Source organism: Bactrocera neohumeralis, unplaced genomic scaffold, assembly GCF_024586455.1.
Source record: "Bactrocera neohumeralis isolate Rockhampton unplaced genomic scaffold, APGP_CSIRO_Bneo_wtdbg2-racon-allhic-juicebox.fasta_v2 cluster09, whole genome shotgun sequence".
NCBI classification, from domain to species: Eukaryota; Metazoa; Arthropoda; class Insecta; order Diptera; family Tephritidae; genus Bactrocera; species Bactrocera neohumeralis.
In genome coordinates, this window is record NW_026089622.1 from 4,296,028 (window position 1) to 4,316,340 (window position 20,313).

The window sequence follows — 20,313 nt, forward strand, 5'->3', positions numbered from 1 at the left end:
ACACTTCATAATTCCCACAATAGTGATATGGATGAATAAACCCTAGGTTTTACGCCCATCTCCTATTGTGGAAGTATGAGGATACCCGAACCAACACCACCCTAAGCCAAGGTGTCGAGGTACCCGTGCCGAGGGCTGAATGGTCAGCGGGGGGTAATAAATAGCTGATCGCGAACGGTCCCCTCCGATGCCCGGGCGAGGTCGGAGGTATAAAAGCCTTCTCTCCGCATACCGGCTCTGCGGACGAGTGACCAACCCTTTCCGGATTACTCGTGGGACCAAACATGAACGAAAACAATAATGCAACAACAACAACAACATCAACTACAACAACAACAACATCAACTACAACAACCAAATTGACGACAACAGCAACGACTAAGGACATGAACTATCGGAATCCTATTACGGAATCCGCAGAAGACGAGATACTTGCCTCCAGCCAGGAGACGAGTAAGAGTACTACCGGACATACCAACCAAAGTATACCGGTAGATACAGCAGTAAAAGCCCCTGATATAAGGGAGGAAGCGTCCACCTCCAAGGCTGCCATGAGCACCAACCAAAGTGCACTGGCGGCTAAAGGAGAAAACAGAAAGAAGCGCAAGAAATCCCAGAATCAGCTGAGGAAAAACCGGTACCAGAGGGCAGTCTTCATACTAGGGAAGATAGCCAAAGACCAGGCAGCCGGTACCCCAGTTGATGAGGCCGAAACAAAGCGCCTCAAATCTATCGTAGAGGAATATGAAGGCTACCTGAAAAGGAAGCAATCACAACCTCAAGAAGAGAGCAAGCGAGAGAGCACTTCTCAGAAGAGAAATCGCTCCATCACAGAAGTACCCGGAACTCAGCCCAAAAAACCGAGGCGAAGCGAAGGTGAACACAGCAGCACAACAACGGCAAGGCATTTCTGCGATGTTGCCAGAGATAGCCTGCAGGTGGCCATCATAGACGGAAATTCCTCCTCTCCGAGCACAATGCAGGAGAGATGGGTGGAGATCGACGTCAGATTGTCGAGTATGGTGCTAAGCTATGTACTCGACAATCCTGCGGGTCCTCACCCGGAGTTTGACTCTTCTGAGACCCTCAGGGGCTACAGGGTCATCAAGTGCGCGGACCAGGCCTCGCTGGATTTCCTGACGGGTAGTGTGGCTAAAATTAGCAACGCCTTTGTAGGCCTCCATTTGAGGCTTATACCCGCCAAGGACATTCCGAAGAGACCTCGTGCTCGCATTTGGTTACCCCCTCTAGAGGAGCCAGGCGAAAAACTCCTGCGGTGCATTAAGCTGCAGAACAAATCTATACCTAGTATAGATGAGTGGCAGCTAATCAAGGAGGAAAAACCGAATAAAGCAAGCAAGCCAATACTAGTGGCCATTTGTGATGAGTCCATTGAGGCTCTGAAGAAGACTGACTACAAAATCAGCTTCGGAATCCGCAAAGCCAGACTAAAAATATTCCAAGGCGACAAAGCGGCTGACGAAGACGACACGGAAGAGGTCGACGACGCCAGCCAGTTGCTAAAGAATGTGGGCATCGAAGAAACCCGAGATGCCCAATAACATAAGATGCGTGCAGATAAACCTGCAGCACTCGAAGAGTGCTACAGCGAATCTGACAACCCTCGTGAATGAGGGGGGCATCGACATCAGCCTAGTACAGGAGCCCTGGGTCAATGAAGATACCATTAAAGGGCTAAACAGCAGCAACCATAACCTGTTTTACACACGGAACAGAGGTAAACCTAGGGCATGCATTCTTATCAATAAAAGTATAAATGCATTTCTTTGTCCTAATTACAGCACAGCAGATATCACAGTGGTAAAGGTGGAACAGAAGGATAAGCCCTTCTTCTTGGTCTCGGCCTACTTGGCCCATGACGAAGACATACCACCGGCCCCGCTCACCAGACTAGTAGAGGAGAACAGGAAGGAAGATGTCCTAATAGGGTGTGATGCAAACGCAAGGCACACCGTATGGGGTAGCTCCAGTATAAACACCAGAGGTGAGTCACTCTTGCAGTATATTTTGAATAGTAATCTAAGTATTTGCAACAAGGGCGATAAGCCAACTTTTATTTTCCCAAGCTCGGATAGGTTTCCGGGGTGGGAGGAAGTGCTTGACCTCACGCTATCAACAGACACAGACAGTCTCGTTGTGGATAACTGGAGGGTATCCGATGAGCCTTCCATGTCGGATCACTCCTGGATACTTTTCAGCATCCGCGAGAAGTACAGTGCGCCTCTCACTTACCGGAACCCTAGAAGAACGGCATGGGGAAAATTTACCAGTATAGCAACAAAATGCCTTGAAAAGGGAGGCAATAAGAGCATCAGAAATCCTGAGGAATTAGATTTAGAAGTAGAGAAGTTGGAAAAAATCCTAACCACAACTTTTAATAAATCTACTCCGCTAACAGTTTTGAAAAAGAGAAAGTCTCTTCCTTGGTGGAACAGTGAACTCAAGAATTTGAGAACACAACTAAGGAAGGCTTTCAATGAGAGTTTTAGAACCAAAATCTGGCAGCCATATAAAGACAGTATGAAAGAATACAAAAAAGCAGTCAGGAAAGCTAAAAAGGACTCATGGCGATCTTTCTGTACATCGATAGAAAGTTGCACAGAAGCCGCCAGGCTGAGTAAAATGCTATCCAAAGATCATATTAATACTGCCTACATTAGGGCGGAGGGAAGTGATTGGACCTCCTCGGCAAAAGAGTCTCTGGAGGTACTAATCACAACGCACTTCCCCGGGAGTCAGCAAATACCTTCAACGAGGGTTCAACCAGAACCACCGCTGAACGCAGCTGACTATCGAAGCCAAATAGTAGACAAAAGAAAAATCAAATACGCCATAAATAGTTTTGCACCATATAAAGCGGCAGGTCCTGACGGGATTATGCCCATAATGCTGCAAAAACTGGTAGAACCAATGGTTCTAAGGCTAGAAAATATATACAAAGCAAGCATACAACTATCTTACATCCCAAGAAGTTGGAAAAGAAGTAAAGTTGTGTTCCTCCCAAAACCAGGCAGAAGAACACACGAGAATGCCAAGGATTTTAGACCTATAAGCCTTACCTCCTTTATGCTGAAGGTACTAGAAAGGCTAATAGATCTACACGTAAGAACAATAATGGCGGAGAAGTTATCGAAGTCCCAACATGCGTACATGAAGGGCCGATCAACCGAAACCGCCCTTCACGAGGTGATAAGTGTAATTGAAAAATCACTACATCACAAACAATACACCATGGCTGCATTTCTAGACATAGAGGGCGCCTTCAACAACATAGAAGTAAATGCGATAATTAATTCTCTGGCACATGGTGGGATAGACGACACTGTGTGCAGATGGATACTATCGATGCTTGAGAATAGGAAGATTATAGCTTCAAACGGCGCTGCAACACAAACAAGCTATGTGAGTAGAGGAACGCCTCAAGGGGGGTCCTCTCTCCGCTTCTTTGGGTTGCAGCGCTGAACGAAATACTACTCCAACTAAACGGTGGAGGAGTGAAAGCAGTAGCGTATGCAGACGATATAGTGTTGTTGGTCTCAGGCATGTTTCCTTCAACAGTCAGCGAGATTATGGAAAGAGCACTTCGTAGGTTAAACCTATGGGCTAAAAACAATGGTCTAGGAGTTAACCCGAACAAAACAGAACTGATGCTATTCACTAGCAGAACCAAAATACCTCAGTTTCAACTTCCGGTACTAAACGGTACAACACTCACTCTATCCCCCACAGCTAAATACTTGGGGGTGGAGATTGACACCAAACTGTCCTGGAAAATAAATATAGAAAAAAGAATAAACAAAGCATACATGGCCTACTATACTTGTAAGAAAATCGTCAACAAGAATTGGGGCCTTAAACCAAGTATAATCATGTGGATGTATACGGCTGTCATAAGACCTATACTTACATATGGAGCTCTGGTATGGTGGCCAGCGCTAAACAAACAATACAATATTAGAAAATTAAATGGAATACAAAGAGCAGCATGTGCGGGTGTTACGGGTGCAATCAGGTCATGTCCGACTGATGCGCTCAATGTGATCCTGCATCAACTACCAATGGACATTTTTATTCACAAAACAGCAGCTATTGCGGCGATAAGAATAAAAGAATTGGGAGGTTGGAATCAGCAGAACTACGGACATAGTGTAATTTTAAAGAAGTTCACTATTAATAAATCAGACTACATTCTCCCAAAGCTGGATTTCAATAGACACTTCCAGGTGAGGATACCATCTAGACGAGAATGGAGAAGAGGTTCAATGGTAGAGGAAGATACCACCTCAATCTATACCGACGGGTCCAAAATGGACTGTGGAGTAGGCACGGGGGTATTCTCCGCTGATCTAGGCATATCTCTCTCTATACGTCTACCGAACTCGGCTAGCATCTTCCAAGCAGAAGTACTAGGCATAGAAAAAGCCTGCGAAGTTCTATTAGAAAACCACGGGAATATACATAAAGCAACTATATTTACGGACAGCCAGGCGGCCCTCCTGGCATTGTCTTCACCCATGACAAATTCCAGTACAGTTCACAACTGCAAGAGAGCACTAAGCTCAATAAAAGACAAGCTCCAGCTAAACTTGATCTGGGTTCCCGGCCACAGGAACATTTTCGGTAACGAAAAAGCAGACGAGTTGGCAAAGGCAGGAGCTTTCCTCAATGAATCCAAGGCGGAGCTAATACCAAGCCCGCTAGGATCGATAAAAGGAGAGATCAATAGACAATTTCAGCAAATTGCAAACAACAGGTGGAAAAACATTACAAAATGCGTCATAACTAAACAATTATGGCCAACATATGACAGGAAAAGAACCAATGACTTATTAAATAGGTCAAGAAAAAGTATTTACAGAATAACAGCTACCACAACAGGGCACTGGCCATTTGGGGAACATGCGTCCAAAATGGGATTGCCCTACAACGACATCTGCCGTGGCTGCGGAGTAGCAGGGAACAAGGAAACAATCTTCCACTTTCTCTGCGAATGCCCAGCTCTAGCACAGATCCGACACAAAACACTCGGAATCCACCAAGCACCAAACCTTGAATGGATTTCCACCAAAAGCATATCGGACATAAGTAGTTTCATCGAAACCTCAAAATGGTTTGAGAGAGAAGGTGAAACGTAATAGCAGATACAGGAGGTTCTACGAATAGTGTATCAAAATGGCACATCAAGTGCTAATTGAGCCCGATAGGGCTGCACTCCTACCTACCTACCTATCCTTTTATTCAGTTTTCTTTAAAAATATCACAAGAAATCACAATAAAACATAGTAGAATTACTAAGAGTATATATACAAGAAATGTCGGCGGGTTTTGGGTCAGGCAAGAACATGAGATGTATGCTTACGACGGTCCGAGTATTTCTCTTACCTATTTGAAAAGCGATAAAGAGGAAAAGATTTTCAAATGCGGGTTCAATTTGGTTTGAAGCTTGGAACAGTACACAGATCTAATAGTGAGAAGATCGGAAAAGTGAGTCTTAGTCAATAAATTGTTTGGTAAATATCATCTTGTGAATTAGTGAAAACAATAAAATAACGTCGTTCTAAAATTAAAATAAGTTATACGAGGAATTGTTAATATTTTTTTCTGCTATAAAGTGGAGCCAACGTCTAAAGTAGTGCGGAGTACAAGGGCTTAAAAGATCATGAATGATCAAAATAGAATAATTGAGAACATTGATAATGGTACTTATCAATTAACACAGAAAAGAGGTAAAAGTGCAGTTTGGAGCGTGTTTGCTGAAATAAAACAAAGCGATGGAAGTACATTGGAATAGTTTGTTTACTGTCGAAAATGCAAGCATTTGTTGAAGTTTAATGGCAAGCAACCGAGTAATTTGATGCGTCACCAATGCTTCGCTAACTTCTGGACAGGAAGTGGTTATAAGAAATGTAAGCCAAGAAGACAAGGAATGCGCTATCAATGTCTGTTCAGAATGGATATTTAATAGATGATCGCCGCCCTTTTATTGCTGGGTTTAAAAAATTAGCAGAATTTTTTATTAAAATTGGATCGAAATACGGTGAAAATGTTAATATATATGACCTTATTCCAAATGCAACTACTATCTCGCGGAGAACCTATAAAATGGCTGGGGAGAAGAAAAACGAATGATGAGTCGACGTTACGAGTTTTCGAGAGAAAGGTTCTGCGAAAGATTTATGGTCCTTTGCGCGTTGGCCACGGCGAATATCGCATTCGATGGAACGATGAGCTGTACAAGATTTACGACGACATTGACATAGTTCAGCGAATAAACAAACAGCGGCTATGCTGGCTAGGTCATGTTGTCAGGATGGACGAAAACACACCAGCTCTGAAAGTATTTGACGCAGAGTCAGCCGGGGGAAGCAGAGGACGAGGAAGACCTCCACTCCGTTGGAAGGACCAAGTGGAGAAGGACCTGGCTTTGCTTGGAATATCCAATTGGCGCCACGTAGCGAAAAGAATAAACGACTGGCGCGCTGTTGTTAACTCGGCTATAATCGCGAAAGCGGTGTCTAAGCCAATTAAGAAGAAGAAGAAGAAAAACGAAATTAACTCGTGTTTAAAAAAAGTTGTTGATGAAGGAAATGCTTCTGTAACCACGGATCTATGGACTGATAATTATGTGAACAGAATTTAATTTTTTTGACGGTTCCAATTTAAAAAACATAGTTTTGGGTATCTATTTGGGTCTATGGATTTCGAGAAATCAACAGGTATAAATATTCGGAACAAACTACTCAGCACATTTTCTCAGTTTGATATTTGTAACTTCGAATCAGTTATATTTGTGACTGATAGAGGAAGTAATATCAAAAGCGCATTACAAAACTACACGAGAATCAACTGTTCTAATCATTTATTCTCTAACGTAGTAAACGCTGCATTTGAGACTACAAATGATTTAAAACCTTTAATTGGTTCTTGCAAAAGCCCCGTAAAATATTTAAAAAAATTGAATCTCCAACATGCGTTGCAAAGTCACTGTCCCACACGATGGAACTCTACTTGCTTAAGTCCATTTCGGACAATTGGCCGACTATCGAGAGTATTTTAACAGAAAATCAACAAAGTCGTTTGTTAGAGATTGATATAAATATCGTGAACTCTTTGGTAGAATTGTGCCAATAATTCGACACAATTTCTAACAAATTATGTGTAATTTTGTGTTAATATGTTTTGTACTTCCTTCAATTTTTCGATTAAAAACGATATGCGAAGCAGTTCATACAGACGTTCCAGCAATAGTCAGCTTTAAACGTAACATATCAACATACATATATCGACAGTATATGGCTTGCTAATTTAAGCATTTACCACAAAGTAGCACTATTTTTATATCCTCCAGGAAAAGCTCTGAGAGATGTCGATATTGAAGCTGTGAAGCATTTCTGCATTGAGGAGATATCAGGCAATATTGAGTTTTACACGTCCGAACACAATGAGACCCCACAAATTCCATCTCCACCAATTACTTCAACATCAAATACGTCTTCAACTGCAAATGACTTGAACTTCTTTTTTCCAAATATTTCAAACATGGGCGCGCAGGAACGTATCGAAGATGAGATAGATCGATATTTTACAGAAAAAGTACAATTTTATAATGACTTTGACGCAATTCAATGGTGGAAGCAACATAAAACTAACTTTCCACGCATATCAAAACTTGCACTTAAAATATTAACTATACATGCAAGTGTATTTTCTTTGGCAGGCAATTTAATACCTGATAAAAGAAATCGACTTGCACCCAAAACCGTAGATAATATAATATTCCTGAATTCTATATATAAGACTAATTAATATGACAATAAAACCTTAGAAACGTTAAAAACAAAAATATGCAATGATATTGAAAAGTTATTTTGTGCAATACCTCAATCTAAGGATATATTTCGGAGCTACATATTTATAGTATATATCTTTGGAGTTAAATCTTATGTATGTACATAAATCTTTAAGTAAAATTCAAGTTTAGTATTTTTATTTTTTACCGAAATGAACTGAAGTGTGTTATTTTGTTTGAGCTTCTTCGTATATTCACAAGTGTTTTGTATTCATAATTGTCAGAGAATCATGAGCAAAGATTCATAAGTATTGTGAGCTCATAACCAAACACTTGTGAATATATGCTTCATACAAGCTAAGCAGCTCACAAGCCAAACCTCTCTCTCTCATAATCGCAAGTGAGCAGTAATCACACTTGTACTCATTCCGTGAATAATTAGCTTGCTTCATACTCAATTTTTCGCAAGTGGTTCAAAGTTGTGTTCACTACTCATTCACTGCAGATCACTGATGGGAATGACTAAGGAAACTTTCCATTGCTAAGGATATATACCAGAATTTAGTATTTTATTATAGAAGTTCACAAGTCTTTCTTTAAGAGAGGGAGATTAAGATTAAGGGAGATTTTTAAAAGTGGGACAGGATATTTTGTCTGCACCGGGTGTTTTTCCTTTTAGGGTCGAAAGTGTCGTATCGAATTCGTTGAGTGTAATATCGGCTTCAGTTTGAAGTGCATTTGGGGAATGTGATGAGTTAGAGTACATAGGTTTCATTTTCTATTAGTTTTTTGATTGCGTTAAATGTAGAAGGAAAATTTGTTTCACAGGAATATGATATGGTAGGTTCCTGCAAATTTTTCCATGATTTGTATAAGTCCTGAAGGTGTGTTAATATGGGATGTACTATCTCTGTGTGTGGATCCTGTTAGCATTTTCATATCGGATCATATTTGTTTGGTCTTCGCAGTTGGGTTTATATTGCCTGTTAATTTTTCCAGGGATTGTCTTTTAGCCAACCTTAACTCTTTTCTAAAGTGGACATTAGCCTTTTCATATTCAATTAAATTAGCGTCAGTACTGTTGTGTTTAAATGTTGCCCACGCGCCAGTCGTTTCTTCTTTTCGCAAAGTGGTGCCAATTGGAGATTCCAAGCGAACCAGGTCCTTCTCCACCTGATTTTTCCAACGGAGTGGAGGTATTCCTCTTCCTTTGCTTCCTCCAGCGGGTACTGCGTCGAATACTTTCAGAGATGGAGTGTTTTCGTTCATTAGCCCCTGAGTTTTAATTTGCTGAACTATTTCAATGTCGTCGTATAACTCGTACGTACACCACATCGTTGAAATTCCGTCCCACAGTTCCCTTATACCGAATTGCTAGTGAGTGCTCTCAGGGAGCAGGAGCGTAAGTCGAGTAGAAAATCGTTCGGCTAACTGTTGTGATTACATAAAAGTTTTCTAAGCTGAACCATATTTCGGGCCCCGGCGAAGCCGATCAGACTCAACCAATTTGGGGATGTTTTCTCATGGAGGCTGAATTTCCCGACCGTTGTGCCAAAGATACCTTCTTTGCTCACCCTGACATTAAAGTCCCCAAGCAAGATTTTGACATCGTATCGGCAGCATTCATCACACACATCGTCCTTCTCTTCTGCCGGGGCGTGGGCGAAAATCAGAGATATGTTGAAGAACTTTTCTTTGATGCGGATTGTGACTATAAATTCATCCACCGGGGTATCATGAATCTCACACCGAATTTGAACTCCTTTATATGACTACGGTAGTTAATGCCACATGGAAATAAATACTCGTCTCAATTAAGGGACCGGACATTCCAGAGGCATGCCCTCAAATCGTAATCCTTAATGCGTTTGCAGTGATCTTCATCAAATTGTAGGTCTCTCGTCAGAGGCTTTTTTTAGTTCTCATGGGGGCGTTTTTTACATGTCGGGTCGCAAACCCAGCGCAGAACCCTAAGTAGAGATGGTTCGCTTTTTCACTTAAGCGCCATCAAACGGATGCTCTTTGGCTACGCAGAGGATACTTGGGCCATGACCGGAAGTTGGAAGTATAGCTTAAGCCATATGTAAAATAACCGTTTCTGCCCACTGGCGATCAGAGAACTTTCCTCACTTGAGTGAACCGACAATGTGAATCCTGGATGAACTCTACGATGATATTCGCGTAGGACAAAACTTATATGAGCGATAATCAATGTAAAAATGGATGAAATCCGATGATAATTTATCCCCAAGATGGTCTGAGAGGGCTTTATACGAGCCGGTGTCAAAATCTCATAATGGCCGTAGCCCAATCCAATTTTAGGTAAAATCGCATATCTGCTCGATCGATTTCAACCATATTCCCAGATAACACAATTTTATATTTCATTTTATTCCTTCACTTTCTAGTACACAAATCAAGATTTTGGAGTATACCACCCTATTTCCAGAAGTTATCCAAATACGGCCAAAACTGTTCAAGCCCCTAGATACCGAACATGTAGATCCCAGTACTTACCTGTAGTTGACCTTTGACCGAAAATATCGGTCAACGTGTGAGATATACAATTGAAAGGCATAGGGAATCCATTCCTCATAGTAGTATGACACAAACACGGGTCAACACTTCCCTTAGCTCCGCTATACCTAATACAGTATATATCGGTTATATGATGAATGCTTTCATGCAAATTTTGTTCAAAATTTTCATATTTCATAACATTATGTAAGGTTTTATTATGTGAATTCAACCTCATTGAATGCACGTATTAATATTTTTTAGCCAATTGCTATTTGAAATCGACGATGAGGTGATGTGTGTCAATTCTATTTTAACAGGTCTTTTACAAGATTTAGCACATGGTGAATAACTGGACAGTTGTTGGTTTTCCAGGCCTAAAGACACACTGATAAGCTCCAATCAGTTTCTTGACGGTGGGCTTTAGTCTTTCACACAATGTACTCGATAGAACCTTATATGCGATGTTGAGAAGGCTTATTCCATGGTATTTGGCGCAAGTTGTGGGGTCTTCGTTTTTGTAAATTGAACAGACCGCACTTAAATTACAATCGTCGGGCATGATTTCGCCGACAATATTTTACAAAAAAGCTGATGCATAAGCCTTATCAGTTCTACACCGCCGTATTTGAATAGCTTGGCTGCCAATCCATCGGCCCGCGCCGCTTTGTTGTTCTTCATACCGGTAGTTACCGTTCGAACTTCTTCAAGGTCGGGCAATGGAACGTCCGCTCCATCGTCATTGATTGGGGATTCGGGTCCACGGCAAGTAAATGTGGTTTGATTCATAAGCTGTAAACGATTAGTGTATGGAGGTAGCCTTAACCTAAAACCCCATCCGAAATGCCCTGAGGCTAAAGGAAATTCTTTTAGAACGGACTCGAACTTGGCAGAATGAATTCGGTAACTAAGGTTGTATACGACAAAGCCATATTCCAATATAGGTCTAACTAAAGTTGTAAAAAGTGGTTTAGTAACATACGGCTCTTTAAATTCTTCAGATTACGTTTAACAAAACTGAGAACAACTTTTCCTTTCAATACTATGGTATCGAAATTAAGATTAAAATTAAGTTTAGGGTTCACATAACCCCCTAATTAACAGAGTTGAAAACCTGCTCTAATATACATGTAATGTTGGCAACACCCTTCGTGATGCTGGCAAGCAGCAACCAACTTCACATCTCAAGAAGTAGCGACAATTGGTGATTACAGTTGGCAAAAGACCGTTGGAGAACACAGTTGGTGAATACAGTTAGCGAAGAAGTTGGCAAACGCAGCTGATCATATATTTTTCAATTCATTCATTCATTCATTTTTCATTTAATTGTAACTTAGTTATAAACAACATTTTTTAATAAACATTATAATCACTTTTTACATTAAAGTTGATCGAAATGGAGAAAACAGCGGAAAAAGTCGAAATTCAGAACTCGAACGTGTGTGGTAGTGGAATAAATTCAAGCGATCTGGTAGAGTTATTAAAAATGCTAAACTCAGGCAAAAACGTGTCAGTCGACCAATTTGAAAAAATTGTTCCAGAATACGATGGCGTGACAATTCCAATTGGAAAGTGGTTGGAAAATTTCAACGAGAATGCTGACGCATATGAGCTTATCGAAAAGCAAAAATATGTAAATGCAAGAAATAAAATGAGAGGAACGGCAAAACTGTTTCTAGAAACAGTGAGTGTTTCGAACTTCGATTCTTTGTGCGAAGCGCTCAAAGAGGAATTCGAGATAAAGTTCAACAGTGCTGACGTACATCAGATATTAATGCAAAGGCAAAAGAAGAAGGTTGAGAACTTTTACGAATATATTCTGCAAATGAGGAAGCTGGCAGCACTGGGGTCGATAGAAGACGAAGTAGTTATTCGCTACATTGTGGACGGAATAAAAGTACGTGGCGATCTGAAATATCCATTGTATAGTTCTAAAACATTTAAAGAACTAAAAGAGCGTTTCTGGATTATACAGCAAATGAGTTACAAGCAGAGCAGCAGCAGCCCAGTACAAAAGCGAAACTACTCGAAGCTTGCGCAAAATGTTAAAGACGATGAGGGCGAAAATCGCGCAGTAAGTAGACATTGTTTCAGTTGTGGGTCATCTGCACACATACGTGCAGAATGTAAGGCAGAAACAAAATGCTTTAAATGCAACGGCAATGGTAATATCGCAAAAAATTTTGAATATCAGAAGACAACGGTGAACATGCTAACAAGTGATAAACGAAGTAAGCGAATGCGAATTAGCAACAAGTACATCTTATGTTTAATAGACACAGGTGCAGATGTGTCACTTATGCAGCATGTGTTTATGAAAACAAGTAAGGAAGGGCTAAGTTCGGGTGGCACCGAACATTTCGCATGATAAAGTGATAATCGAGATTTCATTATCCGTCATTTACATATTTTTCAAATACCGTATTTGTGTAAAGTTTTATTCCGCTATCATCATTGGTTCCTAATGTATATATTATACAGAGAAGGTATCAGATGGAATTCAAAATAGCGTTATATTGGAAGAAGGCGTGGTTGTAAACCGATTTCACCCATATTTCGTACATGTCATCAGGGTGTTAAGAAAATGTGACCTGGTCTACGGAAAGGGGGTTTAGGTGTAAAAAAAAGGAGAAAAATTAATGAGATAACGAGAAACTGACGATTATTTTTAGCAACTTTTCCCAGAAATTTAGTTTTCGCACGTTAGCTCCCTTTTCGTAGACCAGGTCACATATACCGAATTTCATTGAAATCGGTGGAGTAGTTCCTGAGATATGGTTTTTGGTCCATAAGTGGGCGACGCCACGCCCATTTTCAATTCTTAAAAAAGGCCTGGGTGCAGCTTCCTTCTGCCATTTCTTCCGTAAAATTTAGTGTCTCTGACGTTTTTTGTTAGTCGGTTAACGCACTTTTAGTGATTTTCAACATAACCTTTGTATGGGAGGTGGGCGTGTTTATTATCCGATTTCTTCCATTTTTAAACTGTATATGGAAATGTCTGAAGGAAACGACTCTATAGAGTTTGGTTGACATAGCTATAGTAGTTTCCGAGATATGTACAAAAAACATAGTAGGGGGCGACTCCCACTTTTCCAAAAAAATTACGTCCAAATATGCCCCTCCCTAATGCGATTTTTTGTGCCAAATTTCACTTTAATGTCTTTATTTATGGCTTAGTTATGACACTTTATAGGATTTCGGTTATCGCAATTTTGTGGGCGTGGCAGTGGGCCGATTTTGCCCATCTTCGAACTTAACCTTCTTATGGAGCCAAGAAATACGCACGCACGGACGGTCGGACGGACAGACAGATATCCGGATTTCAACTCTACTCGTCACCCTGTTCACTTTGGTATATATAACCCTATATCTGACTCTTTTAGTTTTAGGACTTACAAATAACCGTTATGTGAACAAAACTATAATACTCTCCTTAGCAACTTTGTTGCGAGAGTATAAAAATTTTGACAATCATAGCCTACAAAAAAGTTGTGCGAAATTGTATGGTTTGGGAAATATTGCGAAAGGTACGTTATCGTTAGAAGTTGAAGTTGATAATATAAAAACTGAGCATACATTTCTTGTCTTAGGCGATCATAAGATAAACAACGAAGTTATTGTCGGATATGATTTCATTCAGCGTTTCCAATTAGAGTTTAATGCTAAGGGATATTTTTTCTCCGACAAGACAAATGTACAAGAAGAGGTCGAATTAAAATGCGTATACAATATTATAGAAAATCAATATAGAAATGATGTTATTAAATTAATTAATGAATATAATCCTGTAATTAATCCGATTGAACATCCTATTCAGCTGAAAATAATACCAAAAGACGATTTTATTAATTTCAATGAAAGTCCGACCCGATTATCTGCAGCAGAGCGTGACGTTGTTAAGAATCAAGTGGACGAGTGGTTAAAAGTTGGTATAGATCATGAATTCAACGCAAACATAGCCAGGTTGGAAGTTATCGTGTTTGCATAGACTATCGTAAACTAAATGCTGCTGTGTTAAAAGATCGTTTCCCTGTTCCAATCATCGGCGAATTGGTAGAGAAGATGCAATCAGCGAAATTCTTTACTGTTATGGACCTCAAAAACGGGTTCTTTCACGTGCCGATTGAAAAAAATAGTCAGAAATATAGAGCATTTGTAACTAGAGAAGGTTTATTTGAATTTACTAAGGCACCGTTTGGATTTTGTAACTCGCCAGCAGTGTTCATGCGGTACGTAAACTATTTTTCGGCAGATGATAAACGACGGTATCATGGAGTTATATGTAGACGATATTGTTGTGATCGGACAGACAGCGGACGAATGTTTGAAGAATGTAAAAATGGTTCTGCAGAAGGCGCAACGTTTCGGTTTAGAAATAAAATGGTCCAAATCCAAGTTTCTAAAAGAGAAAATTAGTTTTTTGGGTCATGAAATTCGTAATGGTAGTGTATGGAGTTCAAGCTTTCTTAGGTTTGACGGGATATTTTAGGATGTTTGTTCAATATTATGCCATCATAGCTACGCCATTAACACAGTTACTGAAGAAAGAAGCAGAATTTCAGATTGGTTCATCGCAGCAACAAGCAATACTTGATTTGAAGTCAGCTCTTACGCAGGAGCCTGTTTTAAAAAATTTTAAGCAGAAGGGTAAAACTCAAATTCATGTAGATGCGTCGAGGTATGGGTTTTGGACATTAGTACAAGAGCACGAAGGGAAGTGGTATCCCGTATTTTATTGGAGTCGAAAAACCTCACCTCAAGAAGAAAGGTTACATAGCTACATTCTCGAAGTCAAAGCTGCGTACTTGGCCACGAAAAGGTTGCGTCACTATGTATCTACAAGATTTCCACTTTAATATTGAACATCGATCAGGAGAGAGAATGAAGCACGTTGACAGCTTAACCGTCCGGTCAATGACCAAACTTTCACCATTCGTTCAATGGCCGAGTACCCGGGCACCCAGGTGGATCAGATGTAGAAGTCATTAGTATACTGAATAAAAATGTTTTTTTCTGTGTAAGTTGGCTACATGGCATAGGAAATAACTATATATGGGGACATAGTCTATAGTTCTCGTAGAAATAACGAAAGCGGAGTGCCAAGGTCGATGGATATTTAGGTACCTAAGCCGTCCCTCTCCCCTTTCCATTTCGGACGAAAAGAAGGAAACGTGTTCGGTTGGAATTCTACAAGCGTAGTGAACAGCGTAGAAAGTATACAGAGATAAGTGAAAAAAATATACAAAATAAATATTATTATTAGACGCCATACTAATAAAAAGGCAATCTCAACGTATACAGCATATACTGAAAAAAATCCATAAAAAAAATTGGAGTGGAAAAATCTCGAGCTGCAGGAATTTTATGCATTTTGGCTATTTTGATAACTTCTGGCGCAAATAATTCAAATACTGACAATGAAAGGGAAATGTGGCAGCTGTATTCATATCCATTATATCAAACAGCGATGAGTATTAATCGCTTCTGGAATATTATTCGTTTTATTCGATTTGACGATGCCAATACTAGAGCTCAGCGCTTAGAAAGTGATAAAGCTGCTCTAATACGAGACATTTACAAACCAACAGAATACCAAACAATCGACGAGCCACTTTATCCATACCGAGGTCGAACTCGCTTCACTCAATCCTCGTATCCACTTACTGGACAGCTTTACACTGGGAAATCGAAAGATGGTCGTGAGAAAAATGTTGGTGAAAGAATTGTTAAAAACTTGGTGGCACCCTACAAAGGATCCGGTAGAAACATTACAATGGATAATTTCTTCACAACTCTTCCACTAGCAAAATTTTTACTATCTTGGAACTTGACGATTGTTGGTACTCTGAAGAAAAATAAAGCATACATTCCACCAGCAATGGCTGTTTCAAAAACTCGAGAAGAATTATCCACTGTGTTTGGCTTTCATGAAAAAGTGACCCTATGTAGTTATGTGCCAAAAAAAAACAAAAACAAGGTAGTAATTATGCTATCATCAATGCATCACTAAGCAAAAATTAATGGTAGTGCACAGAAAAAAACCGAAATCATCGAGTTTTATAATTGGTCCAAAGCTGGAGTAGACACGATGGATAAAATGCTTGGTAGATATACTACAAAAAGGTCAACTCAACGATTTTTTTACAATATTCTCGATATTGCCTGCCTTGCAGCATATATTCTGTATTATGAGAATAATAAAATGATTGTTAAAAAATCGTATGAACGACGCTTATTTTATCGGCAATTGGGCAGAGAGCTATAACATAAAAAATAAAACAATGCGTTTTTATAAGCAGCACTATGTGCTTCTGTTGAGCTTTATTACAAAACTGACTACACTTAACTTTAAGGTTTATAATCTAACCTATGCTTGAGCCGGCCTACGTGACCAAAGATGCTTGGTCAGCTAAAAGGGTTTGCGCGTGTTGCGCTCACCTGCAGCTTTTTGGTTTTGGGGGAGAAGACATGGTTGCGCGTGTTTCGCTCACTTAAGAATTTAGCGGATGCGCGTTTAGCGCAGTTGCACTTTTGGTTGTAATAGGACTCCAAAGTATGCAAACGGTTTGTATGTTTCTAGCATATAATGTGGGAATGGAATTTATGTAGAAGTTCATAAAATATTGTGTTAACTCCTCCCTCCGAAATATCAAGCGTCCCCGCTTGATTAATTAAAAAAATGGGATGTCGTTAAGACTTCTATGCTGCGTCCTTTTAATTACTGGCATTTGAAATGATTCCGGTTTGCTAATAATTATTTCAGGCTTTACGCGCTTTTTGCATCTGAAAATTGCAATTATGGTAAGTACTAGGGCTAATAGCCCAAAATGAGTGAATAAACTGGATTTCACTAAAAGATTCAGAGAACTTATTTTTTTAATGTTTTTTTATATTAAATAAGGATAGAACTTCCTCGAACTCTGAATTTGAGTTTGAATGTTGGATTAAAGCAGGCAGTCGTCTCAAGCTATGTTGTTCTAAAGTTGTAAAATTCATGATATTTATTCTTATAATTTCATTAAAGATTCTTATCAAATATGATCCTCTTAATTTTCTAGTATTATTATTTGCAGTAATATTTCCTTCGAAATTATTTAAATGTATTAATCCATTATTTATTTCTACAATATTTTTAACATGTTCCGTATTTGTTACGGTGCACTTATATGGTTTATTCCTTATTAAATTTTTTATACAATTTTCGTTTTCCAAATTAACAATTTGGGTTTGTTTGCAAATTTGTATTTCATTAATTATTTTACAATCTTTTTCTATACCATAATATTCTTCATTACATTTCAGTATTTTTTCAAAATTTATCTTTAAAATAGTTTCGTTTTTACTTAAAGGCTTAATTATAATAGATTTGCAAATTTCTTTACCGGTTTTCGGTATTTTTATCATATAAATTAGTAAGTTTTGTTTTACAGCAATTTGAACATCTGCAAAATTCCGAGATTCTTCTAACGAACCAAATTGCAGATTCTCTTCGACAAAAGTTTTATTTATTCTATGAGCTTCTTGATTGTTAATAATAACTGAGTTAATAATGTTCGCTTTAGTTAAATGAATTGCTCTTTTAATATTTTCTAACTCATCTTTGATTATGTCAATTTTAAATTTATATTGAAGTATTAAGGCGGTTTGAAATTCGTTACTACTTCCTAGAGACTTTATTATTGAGTTGCTAATTTCTGTTATATTGTTTATTCTTTCAAAAATGTTTTTGTTGATTATTAATTGTTGGTTGTTATTCTCGATTACTTCTTTTAATTTGCTGTTGATGGCTATTAAATCGTCATGGTCGGGGTTGCCAGCTATCCATTTCCAGGCTGATCCTATGTAGTCTAGTGATCTTTTGTTTTTGTATTTAGGTAAAATGTTATTAATTGTTATGTTGATATTACTGATTTCGTCTGTTATAAATGGGTAAAGAGGGTTGTTAGCTGGAATGTTTCGTATGAAGTTTCTGTTCAGTTCCCGTAATATTGTAGAGTATTCTGTTATGTTTGTCATGTGGATAATCCGGTATGTTCCTGTTTCAATTTTGCCAATTCCTTCCTCCATCATTACGATTTCTGACTGAGTGTAATCTAACATCTCAACCGAACCATCGCTTAAAATAAAGTTCAGGAAAAAGAGAGATCTAAAAATAATAAAAATGTTCTGAGTTAGTTTCGTATGCGGTCCTTGTGAACTATTTTGCCTGATTCTGTTTTTACAGTGGAATGTCTGTTTTCCTTAACTATTTCCTCTTTGTACCTTTTTGGAAGTTTTGTTCCTAATCTTTTATTCTGTTTAACAAAAATTTTGTCTCCTGTTCTATAGTCAATAGTTTCCTTTCTATATTTGTTATGATATTGCAGGTCCTTTTCCTGTTTCTCTTTGAATTTTTCTAGAACCTTTTTCATAGTTTCTTCTCTGTTAGTGGCATTTGAGGTAGGTCTACCGAAGAATATGTCAACGGGTTTTTTTCCTGTAACAGAATGAACAGAATGGTTGTATTCGTTTACAGACCATTCCATCAATTCGTCGAAATTTTTATCAGAGTGTTCCTGTTTTAAGCATCTCATAATTTCTGATATTGTTGAATGGAACCGTTCTATTTGTCCATTCACCTCGCTTTTATAGGGTGGTGCAGTGAATATTTTTATATTGAATTCGTTTTCTAACATGAATTTTATTGGTTGAGAATTAAATGTCCTTTCGTTATCGAAAACTATAGCCTTCGGAATTCCAAAATAAAATATTATTTCTCTTAAGGGTTTTTTTATACTGTCTATACTTTTCCCGTCTATTTTCTTTATAATGGCTAATTTGGAAAACTTGTCAATAGAAGTCAGTACTTTATGTTTGTCTGTTGAGAAAATGTCTATGTGAATAGTATGCCCTGAATATTCTGGTAAGGGTGTAGCTCCTAATTTTACATTGTTTGGGTGGCGATCATATTTATTTTCTTTACAAACTTTGCATAGTTTTGTTATTTTTTTTATTTTTTTCGACATAGCGGGGAAATAATATTTTTCCAAAATCTGTAGCTTATTTTCTTTTTCGTTTCTCTGAGCACGATTATGTTCCTCGTTTATTATTTTATCTTGGGCCTCGGTCTGAGTAATATCTTCAACTACTATTTGTGTGAAACGAATTTTGTAATTTGCGAAATGTAGAGGGTAGATTGATTGGATTTTTAGCATAATGTGCTCTGTGGTTTTTATACCATTGATTACCGATGGATTAAGATATTTCTTTAAAAGCGATTTTAGCGATTCTTCATTGTAGGTTGTTTCAGTTATTAAGTGCCTATGGTACGTAGGGAAAACTATTTCGAATTTGTATGAATTTTTGGAATCTTCTGATATGAAAATTTGGTTCTTGAAGACGTTAATGGGTATTTCTACTGAAGAAATTAAATTTTCGGAAGAGCTGTCACTACTGTGGACAGTCATTGAATTTAAGTTAGCGATTGGTGGTCGTGAGAGTAGGTCTGCGACAATGTTTGTGTTGCCTGGTTTATAAATGATTTCGTGGTTATATTCTTCCAATTGTGCCTTCCATCTCTTCATTTTTGCATTATTATTTTTGTTGCTGAGAGCAATGGTTGGTGATCAGTGTAAATCTTAACCTTTTTTGATCCGTATAGGAAGCATTTCAGGGACTGTAGTGCCCAAATTCTTGCCAACATTTCTTTTTCATTGGCGGCAAAAGTTTCCTCTGCTCTGCTTAGAGTTCTTGACAGAAAGGATATTGGCCTACCGTCTTGGGAAAGTACGGCTCCTAGAGCGTAATTTGAAGCATCCGTGGTAAGCTCAAAAGCTTTTTCGAAATCTGGATAGTGAAGTATAACATCGTCTGACGTCAAGCAATTTTTCAGGTCTTTAAAAGCTTCTACTTGTTGTGCTGTTAGATTTAAAAGTGTCCTTTTAGACTGATTCTTGGAAACTCTTCCAAGCTCTCCTCTCAGTATTTCAGTCAGGGGTTTTGCAATT

At 38.7% G+C, this 20,313-nt stretch overlaps 1 protein-coding gene across 1 annotated transcript; it reads left to right on the forward strand.

Moving 5' to 3' along the window:
* Window positions 1–386: 386 nt before the first annotated feature.
* Window positions 387–2,189, forward strand: LOC126764411 (uncharacterized). Its single transcript, XM_050482101.1, has 2 exons — window positions 387–1,738; window positions 1,803–2,189. The coding sequence occupies exon 1, from the start codon at window positions 387–389 to the stop codon at window positions 1,560–1,562; it is 1,176 nt and encodes a 391-aa protein (XP_050338058.1). The 3' UTR covers window positions 1,563–1,738; window positions 1,803–2,189.
* The last annotated feature ends 18,124 nt before the right edge of the window (window positions 2,190–20,313 follow it).